General features: G+C 36.3%; 1 protein-coding gene across 3 annotated transcripts; it reads right to left on the bottom strand.

The window, feature by feature from the left end:
- Positions 1-1,169: 1,169 nt before the first annotated feature.
- Positions 1,170-16,204, bottom strand: LOC122292329 (mediator of RNA polymerase II transcription subunit 15a-like). 3 transcript variants are annotated; one of them, XM_043100615.1, is made up of 13 exons: positions 16,011-16,204; positions 14,957-15,104; positions 13,245-13,356; positions 12,716-12,818; positions 11,983-12,305; positions 11,115-11,868; positions 6,445-6,515; positions 4,645-4,719; positions 3,422-4,498; positions 2,963-3,307; positions 2,101-2,295; positions 1,915-2,003; positions 1,170-1,679 (listed from the first exon to the last, which is right to left on the bottom strand). In XM_043100615.1, the coding sequence occupies exons 2-13, from the start codon at positions 15,019-15,021 to the stop codon at positions 1,466-1,468; spliced, it is 3,423 nt and encodes a 1,140-aa protein (XP_042956549.1). In that variant the 5' UTR covers positions 15,022-15,104; positions 16,011-16,204; the 3' UTR covers positions 1,170-1,465. The 3 variants fall into 3 exon arrangements, with proteins under 3 accessions (XP_042956549.1, XP_042956550.1, XP_042956552.1); XM_043100616.1 differs by having other exon boundaries at positions 3,422-4,495; XM_043100618.1 differs by lacking the exon at positions 16,011-16,204 and adding an exon at positions 13,777-13,863 and having other exon boundaries at positions 14,957-15,088.
- Between the last annotated feature and the right edge of the window lie 994 nt (positions 16,205-17,198).

Genomic DNA, 17,198 nt, shown 5'->3' with positions numbered 1-17,198 from the left:
TATTAGACACATCACGTCAAGTAAAAGAACGGTGTCACATAAATAGGTTCATTTTTAGCATTTTACAGTATTTATAATTTTATCTTTTTAGATCGAGTATATTGATCTGAAATGCCACCTTAATTATTTGAATAAAGAAGATAAAAAGACATTATTTATAAATACTTTATTCATTAATTATATGAATTCTTCTATTCAGCAGCTCTTCACATAACTTCCAGCATTCTTTGACAACAAGATGAGCAACTCATTCCGATGGATTAATTCCTTAGGAAAAAGAAGTAATGTCATTTTGGAATTGATTCCTAAAAGAATGCAACGGTTGAAAATAATTTACAGCTGTGATTGCCAGACGTACGAGCAAAACGGTGGATATGGAGAGGGCCATGGTGAACTAAACAAGAGTTGTAATTTTTTTTTTTAGCATTTCTTTTTGTAAAATTGTTTTATGAATTAAATTATTTTATCATCTAATTAATAAGTTTCTTTTATTTTTGTTTTTTTGGAAAAGGTCAAAAGTTGTGGAACGAGAAAACGTCATTGTAAGGTATGGATTGATGACGAAGGTGTCTTATTTGATATTTCTCATACTGGCACGAAGGCAAGAGCAGTGACGCCAGAATTCTGAACCTTCGTCAAGGTTTTGTAGGAAGGATACGGAGACAGCTGGTGAGAGAGAGAGAGAGAGAGAGAAACCCTAACCCGAGACGGTTGGGATGAGCTCAGAAGTCTCAGAGAAGCAGAAGAAAGTGCGAGTTGCAGATGCCCACACACAGAAAATTGAGAGAGAAAGCGAGAGGCAAGAACGCTTTCCATAGAATCTGGTGCTTTGGAACCCAAAGTTGCTTTAACCGAAACAATGGCCGTCAATTTGGTAAAATATCAATTTTATTTTGCTACATAAAAAATATATATATATATATGATTATAATATACTACTCATATCATGAAGTGCTGCGCAATTTTTTTAAAAAATAAATAAATATAAAATTTATATAATAAAAAATTCATTTTTTAATTATAAATTTTACTTTTTCAAAAAAAAAATTATTTAATATTTATATACTTTACGGTTATATCTTGTATTATTCTATTTAGTAGGTTTTATTTCTGAATTCTGAGTATAATTACCAATACTCGTGTAATTTTGAACCTAACAACTTTTGAGCTGAAATCCCCAAAATAATCTTCTCTGTTCTGTTACTTTCCAATGGATTGAAAAACTTCATATTATAATTTATTAAAATTACAAATAAGCTCAAACGCTTTCAAAACTACAAAAAAAATTAAACCCACTTTTGAAAAGTTGGTCGGACAAATCAATATAAAGAAGACCCTACACAAGCATCGCACCTGATACAAATAGCAGAAAATAAATAAATTAATCCATCATCTGTAGCAAAACCAACCTCGGTGCATATCAATAGGAATCTTCCAAGTAGATGATATGCAAGTGCAGAATGATTCAAGCAGCTCCAACTCCAAGAAATGTCTCCCAAGTTCCATATTTTGAGCTAAAGTTGCCTCCGCCATTCTGCACTGCATACTCGAGGACAACCTCCCGGACACAAAAATCCCACATCCTTGCTATCTCCCCCACTGAGAAGGGATTTGACAGGGTTCTGAGGCATGAATTGAGCTTTGATATTACCTTTGCTGAAAGGTCCCGGTGGTCCTCTCTGTCAAAGCAACGAAGGAGTTGGGGGATGACCAAATTTAAATGAAGGATTAACGAACAAATGGATGAAATTCTTGTTGAATACACATCATCATGCGACACGAAGCATAGCCCACGGCTTGTTTTGGGATATCATATTATCACTAATGCATGAACAGTTACCACGTGGTGCCCACACTTTTCCAAGAATAATCTGCACATATATAAAATCAAAATAACAATGCCAATGCTCTCACCTTTCTCCCACTGGCATTTTGTCTAGGAGTACAGGAGAAGTGTGTGGATAATTAGCGGGAACGAGCAATTTTAAGGGCTGAATAGGTGACTGCATGCCGATTAAAAATACAAAGTCAACGGAGGGATAAAAAGATAATGCATGTAGCTTATGAACGGCGATAGGACTGGAATACTTGGAAACATACCGCCTGAGATGAAACAGGTCGTGATTTGAAGTCTGGACAGGCGGCCACAGCAGTGAATGAGCACATGACAATGGTACCTTCACCACAACCAGTTGCAGCAGCAGTTGAAATGGTATGTTCGTCACTAATGACTACCACAGTGTCTATCAGCTGCTGGTTTATTTCCCTAATTTCTTCCAACAGAGCATGCTTGGCCTGCAAAGGGGTACAGATAAGTTCTTACATCATAATACAAGAGGCACTCTGATTCACCGTTCAAAGATGGAAGTTAATTTTCACATTCATAAACAAGCAAAAACTAGAGGAACAATTCCCTAAAATTGAGCGCCCATAAAAAATAACCAAATAATATACTATTAGAATTTTAGAATGTGAAGCACAGACGTTGAAATAAAAAATACCATATACGGGTAACTTGCAGAGAAGGAAGAGAAAATCTAATACGCAAGTGTTCGTATAGCAGACTGGTGAAAAAAGGATAGGACAATTATGAAGGCAAGGGAAGGGAAATAAGAGAAAACGATGCCTCGTCTGCACTACTACCCCCACCACCCACCTTGAACCTTTAATCTTGAGGTGATCACATTACTCATTGCTAAGGCTGTGCAAAGAAACAGTAAATAAAGGATAACGATGACATCAGCTTAACGGTATCGAGGATAAGTATTTTATGTTGCTGAAAACTGCATTCATGAAATCATGCTACTGAAGGATGATGATGCACGTCAATTCAATTAAATTGAGAATTGATGTTTTAACTTTTATGTTGCTGAGAACTGCATGCATGAAGTCATGCTACTGAAAGAAACTTAATAATAGCTTCTAGTTCTGATTGAAAACCCCACCATAACAGCTACCCTACCTCAATCCTAGGCCGTTTAATACAAGACATCGCAGATGGCTCCAACTTGGGTTTCTCCACGTCAATGCACTGTCTGAATCCATCATTCATGCTAACATTCATTGGAGAAGGATTTGACGCAATCCAATTTGTGCAGCGATTCCTTTTCCTTGTTCCAGATGTATCATTCCACCCTTTTAAATATCTTGCTTGCAAACTAGACTTCGTCATGGCAACCAAATCCTCACCTATTGCTGCTCTAGACCCATTAGCTGGCAGCGAACTTGATATCCAATCAGTAATACCAATCACTGATCCAATGTCACCAATAGTAGCACTGAGTTCTTTAGATGAGATCAAGTTCACCTGAAATTTTGCACATGATCAACTTCTTCATATGCAATCAAATATCGTACGACCCACAGAACATCTAGAACCAAAACATTTGAATTGAAGTTAACAATTTAAGTCCAAACTAACCACATTAATTAAGCGCTTAATAGGCTGCTCAGCAACACTTGACTGATCATAATTGATGGTTACCATATTACAATTCATGGCATCCAGAGTATCAAGTTCCTCAAGATATGGTGAGACTGACATCCCAGGAGGGCAGATGGCAAGCGATTGGCCAGGTCCTAGAGAACCAGGTACATGGGGATGTACAATATCTCCAGTATCCAAGAGTGATGGAGCACCAAAAGTAGGTTTCACATAATTCCCTAACATGGAGGGTTGAGCTAAGGAAGAAGGTAGAGCAGACCAAGACTTTGCAGAATGAAAACAGGTTCTGGCCTCTGCAAGAGGTGTTGGCAGATTTTGCACATCAATCTGTGGACAATGGTGAGCTAGTGGATGATAGGAGACTTTGGATGACGAAATAGGAATCGAAGCCCCAGGCTTTGAGTGCTGAGAACTATACACTGAGCACGTGGCACCAGATTGATTTTTCAAAATACGTCCTGATTTGACACCCATCCCTTCTTGAACTCTCGAGTCCATTACTGCATTTTCCTGATGCTGTGACTTATTAACACTTGACCCTAGTCTCACTTTTAATTCATTTGCCTCATTCAACTGAATCTGTCGTTTTGCTTGAGCCTGCGGCTTTGCAGCCTGATGGGGCAATATTTGGTGATTCTCTGGTACCAGTTGTTGCTGCATGTTGGGCTTTTGAAATACTAGCTCAGGCTTTTGAGCCAATACATCCCGTTGTTCTTTCCGCTGCATTGCCGCTAGAGTACTCTGTGACTTGGTAAATTGCAGTGGCGGTGTCTTTTGATCTTCAAGTTGATGCACTTCAGATGTCTGAGTTTGTGGCTGCGTCAACTGCTGCACAGAGTAAATATCTGGGAAACGTTTTCCTTCCCGTAGTGAAGAATCAGACTTTTTTCCAGTCAGCTGAAGAATCCAAAGTATCTTCTTTTGAAGTGTATCCAACTTCTCCGCATAAGAAGGTATGATCTTGCTTTTGGGCACATTTAGGTAAGATATAATCAGATTCAACACATTAATTTTCTCTTGGCCTGTGTTTGTTGGACGAGGAGCAGAATCCTGCTGGAAACAAGGAATACGGGCAAATATAACACAAAACAAAATAAGATATTGTTATAGTGTAAAAAACAGATTTGTGATGTAATGTGGCGAATCTATTCTTGGCTATGGCAGCAAATTCACAAACATGAGTTTATGTGATAGCACACCTGCTGGAGCCTATTAGTCAATGTTTGCCGCAACCCATTAAGTTGTTTCAAATACCTGCTTTTTAAACTTTCAACCTGCAAAGCAAAATAATGAGAAAAGTACTGATCTGACAATAACACTTAACATATATCCATCAGCAGATAAAGATTGTATAAACAGAATACGAAACATACTTATACCAGCCCCTTTACTGTTGAGTTCTGACATACAATAGAAAATATTTCAATATGAGCAATTTCAAAACACAGAGAGAGATACAGAGGAACAAGCAATATTAATAAAATCCTCAAGACTTGTGGATTACAAATGAGAAAGTAACATGCATGTCGTGACAATGAAGGTTTGTGCACGGAAAGAAGCTGAAAATTCACAGTTCTATTGTGTCTTCCAAACCAGAATGCCTCCCATTATGTAGGTACTCTGCACCTCATAGACATGCCCATTTCAAAAAAATGATTTTTCTGGTAAGTATTGATATTGGAATCTTTATTAATTTTCAGTAACTAAAATTAAGTGGTGTCAAAAATATAAAATTAAGTACTCAACTATGGCCTGTCCAACCCCACCCCAGGTGCTAAAGGGGAAGGGAATTTTTGCCTTGGAACATATATCCATTTCTTTCTTTGTCAATGTATTTTGGATCCATTGATTGGAAAAACAAATTTCAGGATAAATAGAAAGAAGCTATTCCTAATGTTTTTATCAACATTTAAAGTACACTCACCTCTTGCTATGAGTGCAACTAAAATTCCAAAGGTTCTTCCCTACCTTCTATTACACTGTATCACATGTTTTGTTAAGACCAATATTATTCAACAGTGTTTACTATTACAGCATTTAATATAACATTACATATTTGCAGTCAATCAATCCATCTCTATAGAGAGGTATGATGATACATGATCAACCATACCGGAAGGATTGGTGGTATGATTTTTATTTTTTTGTGCAAGGTAATAGTGATACCATAGCTTATAAATAAAACACACAACTGCAGCGGCAGCATACCATGTCATTATTCTGCATAGAGTTGAAGTCTATAGGAGCTGAGCAGGGTGCACGAGCCCCTGAGTTTTTAAATATACAAACCTCTTTTCTAGATAATCTGCATAGAGTCAATCTACATGTTACACGGTTCTGCTTATAATGTTTTGTTTCTCCAATTAAACACTAGTCTTCTAAAATGTTTGGTAATTTATGCTAAGAACAAAATGGAATTTCTTTTCTTTTCTCTTATTTATGCAATCTTTTTGTATGGCATTCTGAGATTCAAAGAGATTTCATTTCATGTTTCAAAACAATTTGAAAATTTTGCAATGCTTTCGCAGCATTGAAAAACGTCTTAAACGCTGAAAGAACAGTTTAACACATTGAATCCAACTCTTCGTGTCAGAAATTTTTCGATCAGGTATATCTAAAGCTGACTTATTAAGGTTTATATAAGCTTATTCAAGCATTCTCGCATGATGAGAAGAGGTGAATTTAATCATTTAATACATATTTGAAGTCCAAATGATGAAGTACTAAATTATGACTCCTATGGTGCCAGAATCTAGCAAAAATAAACTTACCAATGTTTTGGCAAAAATTTGTGAGACCATAGGAATTAACTGGTTGACTATTACAGTTCTTTTTCTTTTCTTTTCTTTTTTTTTTTTTTTTAAATTTAGTTGTCACTGGAAAAACATAAAAAATGCTGCTTAACTGGGAATTTACTCAATAAACGGTAAAATATATTTGTTATCTTCACATGATAAGAGAAATCCACACGGTCAAACAAAGCACTTAAAAGACATTACCCTCTGATAAACCTCCTCTTGCCAATCACTGATATTTGCTAACGATTTATCAGATGTGAGATTTAGTGGTCCTACCAAAGAAGCACAGAGAAAATGTTATGCGTCTGTATGGCAAAAGTAAATTTGGAAGAAACAGTTCAAAAAAATTATTATATGCATATAAATTGCAAGTAGAATGAGATAAAAGATTCAAAAGAGAGCAACTCCTTGCGGGACAAACTTCCATACTCAAATCCATCTTCTGCAATGTTCCAGCAATTTTTACATCAATAAAAGCAACTTTTTCATGGTTCTCATTGTGCGTATGTAAAACTGTATGGTAAAAATTAAAATTTGTTGATATGCCCACAATTCCTAGAAGCTGGCAAGCACAATCATGAAGATTCAGTAGTTTACAAGGCAAGCAGCCAAATGATTTACTGCTGATATATGAAGAACCACAAGCATGAGAGTAGAGATCTGTAAGTCAACACGGATTGAATAAAGAGTGAAACCTCTTTTGAGTTGTTTAAAATTAACAAAACTTCACACAATGCTGCACTGGAAGTAGATCAACCTGACTGAACCAATGAAATCAAACAAGGGAAGTACTTATGCTTTGATGAAATGACCAGGGTCATTATTTTGGGGAAGACAAATATTTGAAGCATGGCATTCTCCTATTTTTCCTTTCAATTATGATGTACAGGATCCTTCAATTAAAAAATCACATCTCTGACACTCAAAATGACTGCATTAGGCACTTTTAGAAGAATTCACCCCCAACTAAGAAAAAGAATAGTGCATTATCATGCATCTCGTCACACAACTTGGGCTAAGTTAAGATTTTTTTATGATTCGTTTGCTCTCATATTCTTTGAACCCAAACACACTCAAAACACAGAAAAGTATTGATGATCCCGTTCACTAAGACATACCTATATTAATTTCTTTCCCATGTCCAACTTTTTTTTTTCCGATAAGGTAAATTTTATTCAAAGTGCATACGTGTAAAAGAAACTTAAATACCAATTAAAAAAATTCTAGCATCATCCTCTCGCAATCTTCAAAAGACAAGCACTGCATTCATGCCAAAGACACCTCATCAAACACAAGCTTTCCATCTTCAACACTTCAGAATTGCTATGAATACTAATAGGATTAGGACTACAACAACTGACCATCAAATCTCCCATCTGCCAAGGCATGAAACATTCAAAACCAAATGGGTGAAAAATCAATGTCTATAGATCCCTAACCGCTGACAAGGAAGTAAATGATGATTGATGTTTGTTCCATATTGCTAACACATACAACACCACTCCATTAATAGGGCATTCCTCTTCCTCAAGTTATCCATCATTAAGAACTTCCCTTATGCAGGCAACCAAACAAAAAAAGCTACCCTTGATGGTGCCTTATTTCTCCAAATCTTTTTCCAGGGAAATGGGAGGTTATCTTGAGAGAAGATTGGGTATTAGAAAGACTTGACATCAAAGGTCCAAAAGTAACTATAACGCCGCAATGGAAAGCCCAAACTACATGACCTATGCTCCAAAAGGACTAGTCAATGATACAATTGGAGCCCCATTAGAACCTTCTAAAGAGCAAGAACTTCTCCTTCCTAAGCAATGTAGGATCTCATACACCACCTACCATTATCCTTATCATATGAGGTATCACAATCTACCCCTATAATCCTTATCATATGGCTCTGATACCATTTGTAATGCCCTAATGAAAGGCCCAAACCACATGACCTATACTCCAAAAAGCTAGTTAATGATACAATTGGAGCCCCATTGGAATATTATAAAGAGCAAGAACTTCTCATTCCCAAGCAATAGAGGATCCTATACACTACCTACTCTCATTCTTATCATATGGGCTACCACAGTAACATTTCATTATTCTTCATGGGGGAGGCAAATACAACCTCACTTCTCATATCTCACCTATTATTTGCTGATGATGCCCTAATCTTTGGTGGCGCTAGTCATGATCAAATCCGAGATTTGAGGGCACTCCTTTTATGCTTTGAAGCTGTTTCAAGATTGAATGTGAACTTGGATAAATCAGAAGTAGTCCTAGTAGGGAATGTTCCGAATGTGGAGAGCATGGCTAACAATTTGGAATGCAAGATATCCTAGCTGCCGATGAAATATTTGGATCTTCCTTTGGGTGCCCAATTCAAATCAAAATTTATTTGGGATGAAGTACTAGAAAAAATAGAACGGAAACTAGCTAATTGGAAGAGGATGTATCTATCCAAAGGTGGTAGAATCATTTTAATCAAAAGTACCCTCCAACTTGCCAACCTATTTCCTATCACTATTTCCACTTCCCACAAAGCCACCTTTGTGCATGGAGAAACTTCAATTTCTTTCTTTTCTTTTTTCTTTTTTTGGAAGGGGAGGGGGGGTAATGAATGAGCAATTTAAATTCCACCTGATAAAATGGGCCACGGTGTGCTCCCCTATCCCAGAATGAGGTTTGGAAATCCGGCACTTGCTATCTTTTAACAAAGCATTGCTTGGCAAATGGCTATAGAGATACCACAATGAACAAGGAGCATTATGGAAAGCCATCATAGAATCAAAGTATGGTGAACCATGGGGAGGATGTGTTCAAATGAGCTAAATGGGACATATGGGGTTGGTTTATGGAAACACATAAGAAAAGGTTGGGACACATATTCAAAAAATATCTGTTTTGAGGTGGGTGATGGGTCCAAAATCAAATTTTGGCATGATGTATGGTGTAACGATACAACACTCAAGGAAGCTTACCCAGAATTCTATGGCTTAGCAAAAATGAAAGAAGCGTCAGTTGCATACCTCTTAACTATTTCTAATGGTACTCCCCAATGGAACATTACATTCTTTAGAGACACACAAGATTGGAAAGTTGTTGCTTTCTTGGAGTTCTATGATCTAGTGTACTATACCCATATTATGAGGGGAGCTGAAGACAAGATCTTTTGGCACCCTTCTAAGAAAGGGAAGCTCATAATTCGCTCCTACTATCATGTTGCCATGCCATGATCATGCATAAAACAACGTTCCATTCCCATGGAAGAGTATTTGGAAGACAAAAGCACCCATGAAGGTAAATTTTTTTGTGTGGACAGCCTCATTAGGGAAGATCCTCACAATAAACAATCTACAAAAACGCCACATCATGGTCATACATTGGTGTCATATGTGCAAAAAGAGTGGAAAATCTATAGATCATCTATTAATTCATTGTGAGATTGCTACGACCCTGTGAAATAATTCTTTCCTCAGGTGGGATTAGATTGGGTGATGCCAAGTAATCGACCTCCTAGCTTCTTGGCGAGGCATCCAAGGTAACCATCAGATCTCAAAAGTGTGAAACATGGTCCCAATTTGTCTATGGTGGTGTATTTGGAGGGAGAGGAATGTAAGAAGTTTTGAAGATCGAGAGTAGTCAATGGAAGCGCTTAGAAGTTTATTTTTCAATACCTTACTCCATTGGTCGATTGTAATTGATTTTAATGGAATGTCCTTTCATGACTTCCTTGTATCGCTAAACTCGCATATATAGGCCACGCTCTTGTATATGTCCTGTATACTCGGGCCTTTGTCTACTTTATTCTCAATTTTATCAATTAAAAATAAAAAAACCATTCCATTTATCTCAAAGATCTGTAAAAGCTCTACTACCGATGCCTCTTTACAATGGGAGATTCTATCGTCAGGGGCTGAAAGAGTAAAAATAATCAAAGAAAAAGTCCTGCTATCTTCAAGGGATGGTCCCCACAGCATATATTCTGCAAGAATCTGATCTTAGACTCATTCCCACCTCAAAGACAACCAGAAATCCCCCCACCCTGCCCTGATGTTTTTCCACACCCCTACCCCGAACAGCTTGCTAACCTTGTTTGAACATGAACACCAACCTCACTCACAAACTGCTGTATTTGACTTCTGCCACCAATCTCTACAATGTCTTTTGTTTCATGGCAAAATGTCATAACCACTTACCCAAGATAGCTTTGATAAACAACGCCCTTGTTTGCCTGCTAGGAATTTCCATGTTCAACACCTCGAGACTATGTTGAAACACAACACCCATCCTTTACCTAACTTGATCAATTCTGAGAATGGCTTGCCAGTGTGCCGTCCTTCTGACAATAAGAATTCCTATTCTCATCCAGCATCAAGCAAGTTTAAACCTCATTTCTGGATGCAATTTGACAAAGAATAGTGAATACAAAATGAATCATCTCTCCCATTAAATAGATAACTAGGGGTCCATATGTTAGTTTATGTAAGTTCTTATATAATGCTGGCAAGGGCGCATTAACAGTACTCAGGAAAAGGTCATATTAACAGTATATTTTCCAAATGTCATTCCTGCTTTTAGAACAAGCATGCAATTCTTCCTATATCTATAATTAATTCTACTATCATCGCTATGTAAGTAGAGCAAAAAGTTAGACAATTCAGTGCTACCATAATTTGGAACTGCAAACTGTTGAGACAAGATAACCAAAAAATATATACATAGATATATAAGAATATCGCATATAAAAAATATATATATATTGCATAGTTGGATAACTTGATGAAATGTTAAGAAGCATGTTTTCTTTTTCTTTTTTTAATTGTTTGTTTTATTCGAAAAAAATAAACGTTGTTCCTTCTAAATTGCATGATTTGGCATACCCAATGCTTCAGAAATTTCCATTGCATCTGGCTGTGATGGAGTTGGTGGTTGTTGCATTTTTTCGAGCTGTGATTGAGATATCAGTTCCCTCACTGGAAGCTGTGGTTGTGATTGTTGCCCTTGAGGTGGCAACAAAGCTGAAGCTGTCTTCTGGGTATGCCCCTCTGCCGCAACCTGAGTTTGGCGCATGGTATAATTACTACATTGTTTCCCATGCAGCTTCAGTTTCGGCTTTAGTACAGAAAAATCTCTTTGTTGGGCCAACTGTTGATGATGTTGACTTGACTGATTGTTTTGCTGGCCTTGCAAAGGTTCCTGCTGCATGTTTTGAGCCTTGTTCTGCAGGAATGGTAACCTTTGCTGTTGCTGCAGTGAGTCAGGGGTAAGATTTTGTTGCCCAATTAACTGATTTTGTGTTACATAAGTAGCAGCCATATTTTGATTTATTGATTGCGGTTGCTGATCAGATATCGATAGTATCTGATCTCGCATTGGTGATTTGTGTTGATGAGTAACAGGAGCCTGATGTGTTTTTTGCAGTTGCCTTTGTGGATGTCTCATAAGCAGAGGTTGTAATGATTGTTGACAGGAAGGCTGCCGATACTGCAGATGGTCAGAAACTACACATGATTGTGTCTCAGAAGGCTGTCTAAAGGTAGTTTGCGTGACAGATAGCTGACAAGACTGCATTTGATTAGGTCGCGAGAGTTTCTGATCATTTTGCTGCCCTGATTGTCCTTCCTGGCCGTGAACCTGCAAGTGTGAGGGTGAAACATATTCATTTTCTAAAAGCCAGGGTTGTAATGGCAGTTGACAAGAATCTAGCTGTAATTTCTGAGGTTGCTGGTGGTTCAGTTGGACAACCACCTGCGGTGGATGTTTCCTTCCTTGAACCTCAATTGGATTATTGAGAGAAACGTCAGAATATATTCCATGTCCCGCTGACCATTCAACTGCCATTTGCGAAATTCCAGATGTACGCTGCAAGTTGGAATCTTCAGTGGCAGCATTTGGCATAGGAGTCTCGATTAAATCACTGAGAGGATGTCCTGAAGATGGTAAGCTGGAAGAAGTTCCGCAAGGTGCAATGTTGTTCTGAGAGTTCGGTGATAATTGATGTTGGGACTGATAAGAATGAAGAGAAAGCGATTGCCGATGCTTATCCACTTGGGACTGAATACTGCGTGGTGCTGTTCAAAACAAAATATGAACACACAAAAACAAAAGAGTTAATGAAATGAAAATTAAAAAGAAAATAAGTAGTCAAGCTGTCTGTATATCCTAAAAATGCTTGAACCACTGACAAACTAGGATTTTGAATTCATTTAAGTTTGGACAAATTCCAAATTATAGTTAGTTGGAATAATTAAAAAGAAAAAACCAGATACTAAGATCTGAAGTATGTGTAGCCAGCTTCAAATATTTGGAACAAGACACATTACAAGGCCAGTAGACAACATCCCAGATAAAAGCCGCAATACAATACAGGAAAACAAAGTACAAATTAATGCATGTCAACAGAAAATAAGGAAGAATTCATATTGTATACTTGTGTAGTCCAAAAAGCAACACAAAGTAGACAAATCAAAGTCATGTTTACCTGAAGTTTCACCAGAATAAGACTTTGATAGTAAAGAATTAGATTGAGACAATTTCTCTTCAACAGTCAGCAACTTCAGTGATATCTTCTTCAAATAATCATTCTGAAAGCAGATATTATGCAATAATTATGTTTACGAAAAAACAAATTCCTTATGCTGAAGTTGGAAAAAAATTCCATTACCTTATGTAATACAACATAAATCCTCGCAAAAATATAATTTTCACAAACTACAGGGATAAGTTTGCAAGAAATATCACAATGTTCACACCATGAGATAACTGAAATAACACCATCAAGATGGGTGGCAATCCGTATTGGGATGATGAGATGCAGTTGATCGAGATTCCATACTAGAAATGGATGAAAGGCAATCAAGATGCATTTTTCTCCCATCATTCCAATAGGGCTTCAGGAGAACCTAAAAAGGCTTGACTAAGGTATTGTCAAGTTCAGTTCAACAAACAAATGGCAATGCAAAGGCTGCAAATGTCAGTCAGGAAATAATATACCAGTGTGATTAAGATACCTCATCTGTGGCAGACTCATAAATCTTCTTCTCAAAATTCTCAGAAAGTGTCTTAATTTGAGATAATCCATCTCTCCCAGAAGATTGAATCTGCTTCTTTAATATATCCATGCTGCAAGTGTAAATATTCAAATACAAGTAAATCATTCGCCATGCTAGCAAGAATAGAGAACTAATCAAAAAGAAAGAAACCTTACAATTATAAACACTATAGAATTCCTTGAACGCAATATCGAGCCACATCATCGTAAGACATATCAACTTAAGCAATCTTTATTCAATTTCTAATATTTAAAATCCATGAGCCAATATAGCTTGCCTAGGACTCATCTTTCCCTAAAGGTAAGTTATATACTAATCTTACAGGCCAGTCAATTGGCCCAAGAGGAGCTGGAGTAAAACTTTCCCAAGCTCAGACCATATTCAATTTCTCTTGATCATGCCAGGTCCATTTGCATGGTGATTATATGTTGCTCACATCAATAATTTTTCTGCAACTGTTTCAGTAGACTTAGCAAACCAATTTTTTAACCTAGAAGTAGCATTCTGCAATTAGTGCATTTCTCTCGTCCCATTTAAGCACCACATCGAAGGCCATGAGACTGCTCCATGCACCTCTCTGCCAGCAGGTATTATATGCATAAGACATTTGTTGAGCGGAAGCAAAGTATAGCATAATTAAACAGATAAGAGAACTAGAATTCAATCCTTGGCACCAGAAAATTATTAAATCTCTCAATCATCTAACTAACCAAGACATAGTGTCATAGATCCAATGATAGCCAACAAGCTGAATGTAGGGTTAACATAAAAGTATAAGGAAAAGCTTTCCCGATCCATAAATTCCATTCAAAAGAGGACAAAGTTGAAGATCAGTTCGAGAAGTAGAGATAATAGACAGAGAACAAGCAAAGATAATAGGATGGAGGCAATCCGCAAGAACCAAACTCGAATAATAGTGCAAGTACAACACTAACTTCATTTACATAACACAATGAGAAATCTCTCAAGTTGATGACACAAATAACCATATTGCTGAGGAACTATTTGCAGCAATATATGATTCTAAAAGTTTCTAATTCTTCATTGATTCCTTATAAGAGGCTTGGTTTTATTTACCTAATTCCCCCTTAAAGCACTAGTAGATTGTTACTTAAAAATTAAAAATTATAATTATATATTAAAAAAAAAAAAAGCACCGGTAGATTGTTGGCCGAATCCAGTGAATCAAAATATACAAGAACCAGGAAATATGAAGGAAAAGTCATAGAATGCTCTCTCATCTTCTCCATTCAGTCAGCATAATTAAATATCTTTGAAAAGTCTTTCAGGAACAATATTATGTAGCATTAAAGCTACTTCTGTCATGCCATCCTTTTGTAACCTGCAACTTGATTTTATCAACTAAATGCATGTAAGACTACTAATAAGCATGTCATTAGAATCGCAATAAGTCAACCAGGAACCTTTAGTACATTATAAGGCATGTCAATCTAAAAAAGGCCTGATGTAATAAGGAAGGTAAAAAATGCAAATGATAATAATAAATTACTCAACCCCCCTCCCCCAGCCCCCAAGATCAATAATACTTGCCCGTAAATGCCCCAGTTTTTCTAAAGAATATCTGCAAAATATCTTTTGCACAAAATATGGTAACTTAAAAACAACCTAAGCAATTAAAAAAATGATATCTTGTTATATATCTTACTTACATCCTACACACGATCCTTTCTCGAGATTCTGGTGATAGTCGATCTCTCCATTCCTTCACTTCCATGTTGGTTGTAGTCGGAGCAAGCCTCTAATTGTTGATATCCACCAAATTCGACAAGAAAGAAATCAACGTTTTCCAAAAAGCTCCTAGACACCACAAAATTGGACATCATGCCGGTCAAACGACAGTATAATTATTGTGCAACTATTAACTATCATAAAACGGCAGTACATTACACTATCTTAATTATGTCCCACTAAAGAAAATTACCTCAACTAATACCACGCTTAGCCAAGGCAACAACAATGTTGACCTCCCCATAATAGATGACAAGAATCGAACAAATTACACAAAGATTCCAACCTACAATAAGACTAAATATAGTGCAACTTTTTTCATTTATCTTATATGTACGTGACCAGTTGCATGAAATGGCCATTAACCAATTATCAGTTAAGGTAAATTCCTGACACAAGCCGAGGACAAAGCATCATCAGTCCTAGATTGCATTTACAAACACTATCGGTTCTGATTCGTGAATATCGCACCACAAGTTCCTATTTTATGTTTATTTGCCTGAGTTCCATTAAATAGCAGTTTGAACGACCGGTTTCGACCCCATAACAATAAGGATTCCGTGGATGCAAAAAGTACAGTTGGCAAGTGGCAACTAACCCCTTGATTAAATATATGTTGGTTGTTTTTTCAAATTTCTCCACAAATTTTCATTCGGAACTTTGTTAAGGGCGGGGGGCGGGGCGGAACAATCTGCTAGATTTTCTTTTTCCTGTATATGCATATACCTCATAAGCCCAAAATTCCTAAGAACCAAACAGAAAATGTATTCATAAGCATAATCAACCATCGAAACCATAATATATTCTCATCCCCTAAACCCTAAGTTCTAGTACTGAATTATCAGTTTCAAAGTCTCTCACAGGGAAAAAAAAAAAAAAAAAAAAAAAAAAGGAAAAAGAGAGAGAACGAAAAAGATTAACCGGCCGGTAAAAACGAAAGAAAGAAAAGAACAACACAGAGAGAGATGTAGATACCTGTCGGGATGACTGTGAGCTCAAGTGTATCTCCAAGCAGAGATTAGAAATCGAGAAGATAAAAATCAAAAAATGGAACGCTTCAAGGTTTTTGGGAGGTTTCGGAGGATGCTTACGCACCAAGGAGTCCACGTCTACTCTACTTGGGAAAACTTCAAATATTCTTTGCATGCCGGTTAGTGGTCCGTACGGTTCATATATTTATAGGGGACTCAGGGAGGATCATAAATAATTTTCCTCCCCTTGGCCGCTAAGCTTTCTTCTTTTTCTTTTTCCTCCCTTATTTATTTAATTTATCTTTCAATCTCTGCCGCGTCTCTAGCAAAAATACAATATAATTTACAAAAATAAAATTTATTTTAAAAAATGATATTAAAATTTCTTGTTAGAACTTGTAATTTACAAATGATAATTAATAATCTTGTAATTTATAGATAAGTTGATTCTTTTTACCTATAAAAAAATTTACACATAATTTGTATTTTTGAATTATTATATTCTTAAATCGGTATATAAAATAAATTATCTATATTATTTAAATGGTAAGACGTGATTCGTCATTTAATTTTTAAAATTTAATATTTAAATCAAATAATTTCATATAACTAAGTGTGTTATCAAACTGACTTACAAATAAAATCTTTGTTTTTATTTTTATTATCTTTCTTTTAATGCAAACTATTTTGTTTCTACCAGCATAATTTTGAACCATTTCTTTTCTTTTTATATTTTTTTATACACGACGTAAGAAGTGTTGAATCTAAATGTTTCATTTAGAAAATCAGATCATATGCCATCTAATTATTTCTTCTCTTTGGAACTAACAATAATAAAAAAATAACTACTCATTTATCATAGTCAGATTAATTGTTTTTCAATTCCATGAATTAATATTTTTCATCCGTATATAGTACTTAAAATCACGCGGATAGGAAGAAGCAAAGAAGCTTCCTAGCTAGGCAGTAACGGACGTGATTGAATGAGGGGTGATATATCCAATTTTTTAAAATTATATATAATCTGTCGATTAAATGGGTTATTCGAATTATTTTGAAACTTCGTAATTAATAATTATAATAATTATCACTTTCCCAACGAAGTCATGTATGTACGTACGTGCATGAGATCAGCTGGATCTTGTCCATTAATCGGTGGTCTTTGTTTCCAATTTCCTATATATATATATAT

This window comes from Carya illinoinensis, chromosome 13, assembly GCF_018687715.1.
Source record: "Carya illinoinensis cultivar Pawnee chromosome 13, C.illinoinensisPawnee_v1, whole genome shotgun sequence".
Taxonomy (NCBI): domain Eukaryota; kingdom Viridiplantae; phylum Streptophyta; class Magnoliopsida; order Fagales; family Juglandaceae; genus Carya; species Carya illinoinensis.
Note: the sequence above shows the minus strand (reverse complement) of the source record. Positions and strands in the feature narration are given on the sequence as shown.

Bases quoted from the DNA above. Each gene is read 5' to 3' on its own strand.
- LOC122292329 (XM_043100615.1), bottom strand. From the start codon at position 15,021: ATGGAAGTGAAGGAATGGAGAGATCGACTATCACCAGAATCTCGAGAA. The intron at 12,306-12,715 runs GTAAACATGACT...TGTTTTGAACAG, and splicing joins TTATTCTGGTGAAACTTCAG to CACCACGCAGTATTCAGTCC. The intron at 11,869-11,982 runs GTGGTTGTCCAA...TCACACTTGCAG, and splicing joins GAAGGAAACATCCACCGCAG to GTTCACGGCCAGGAAGGACA.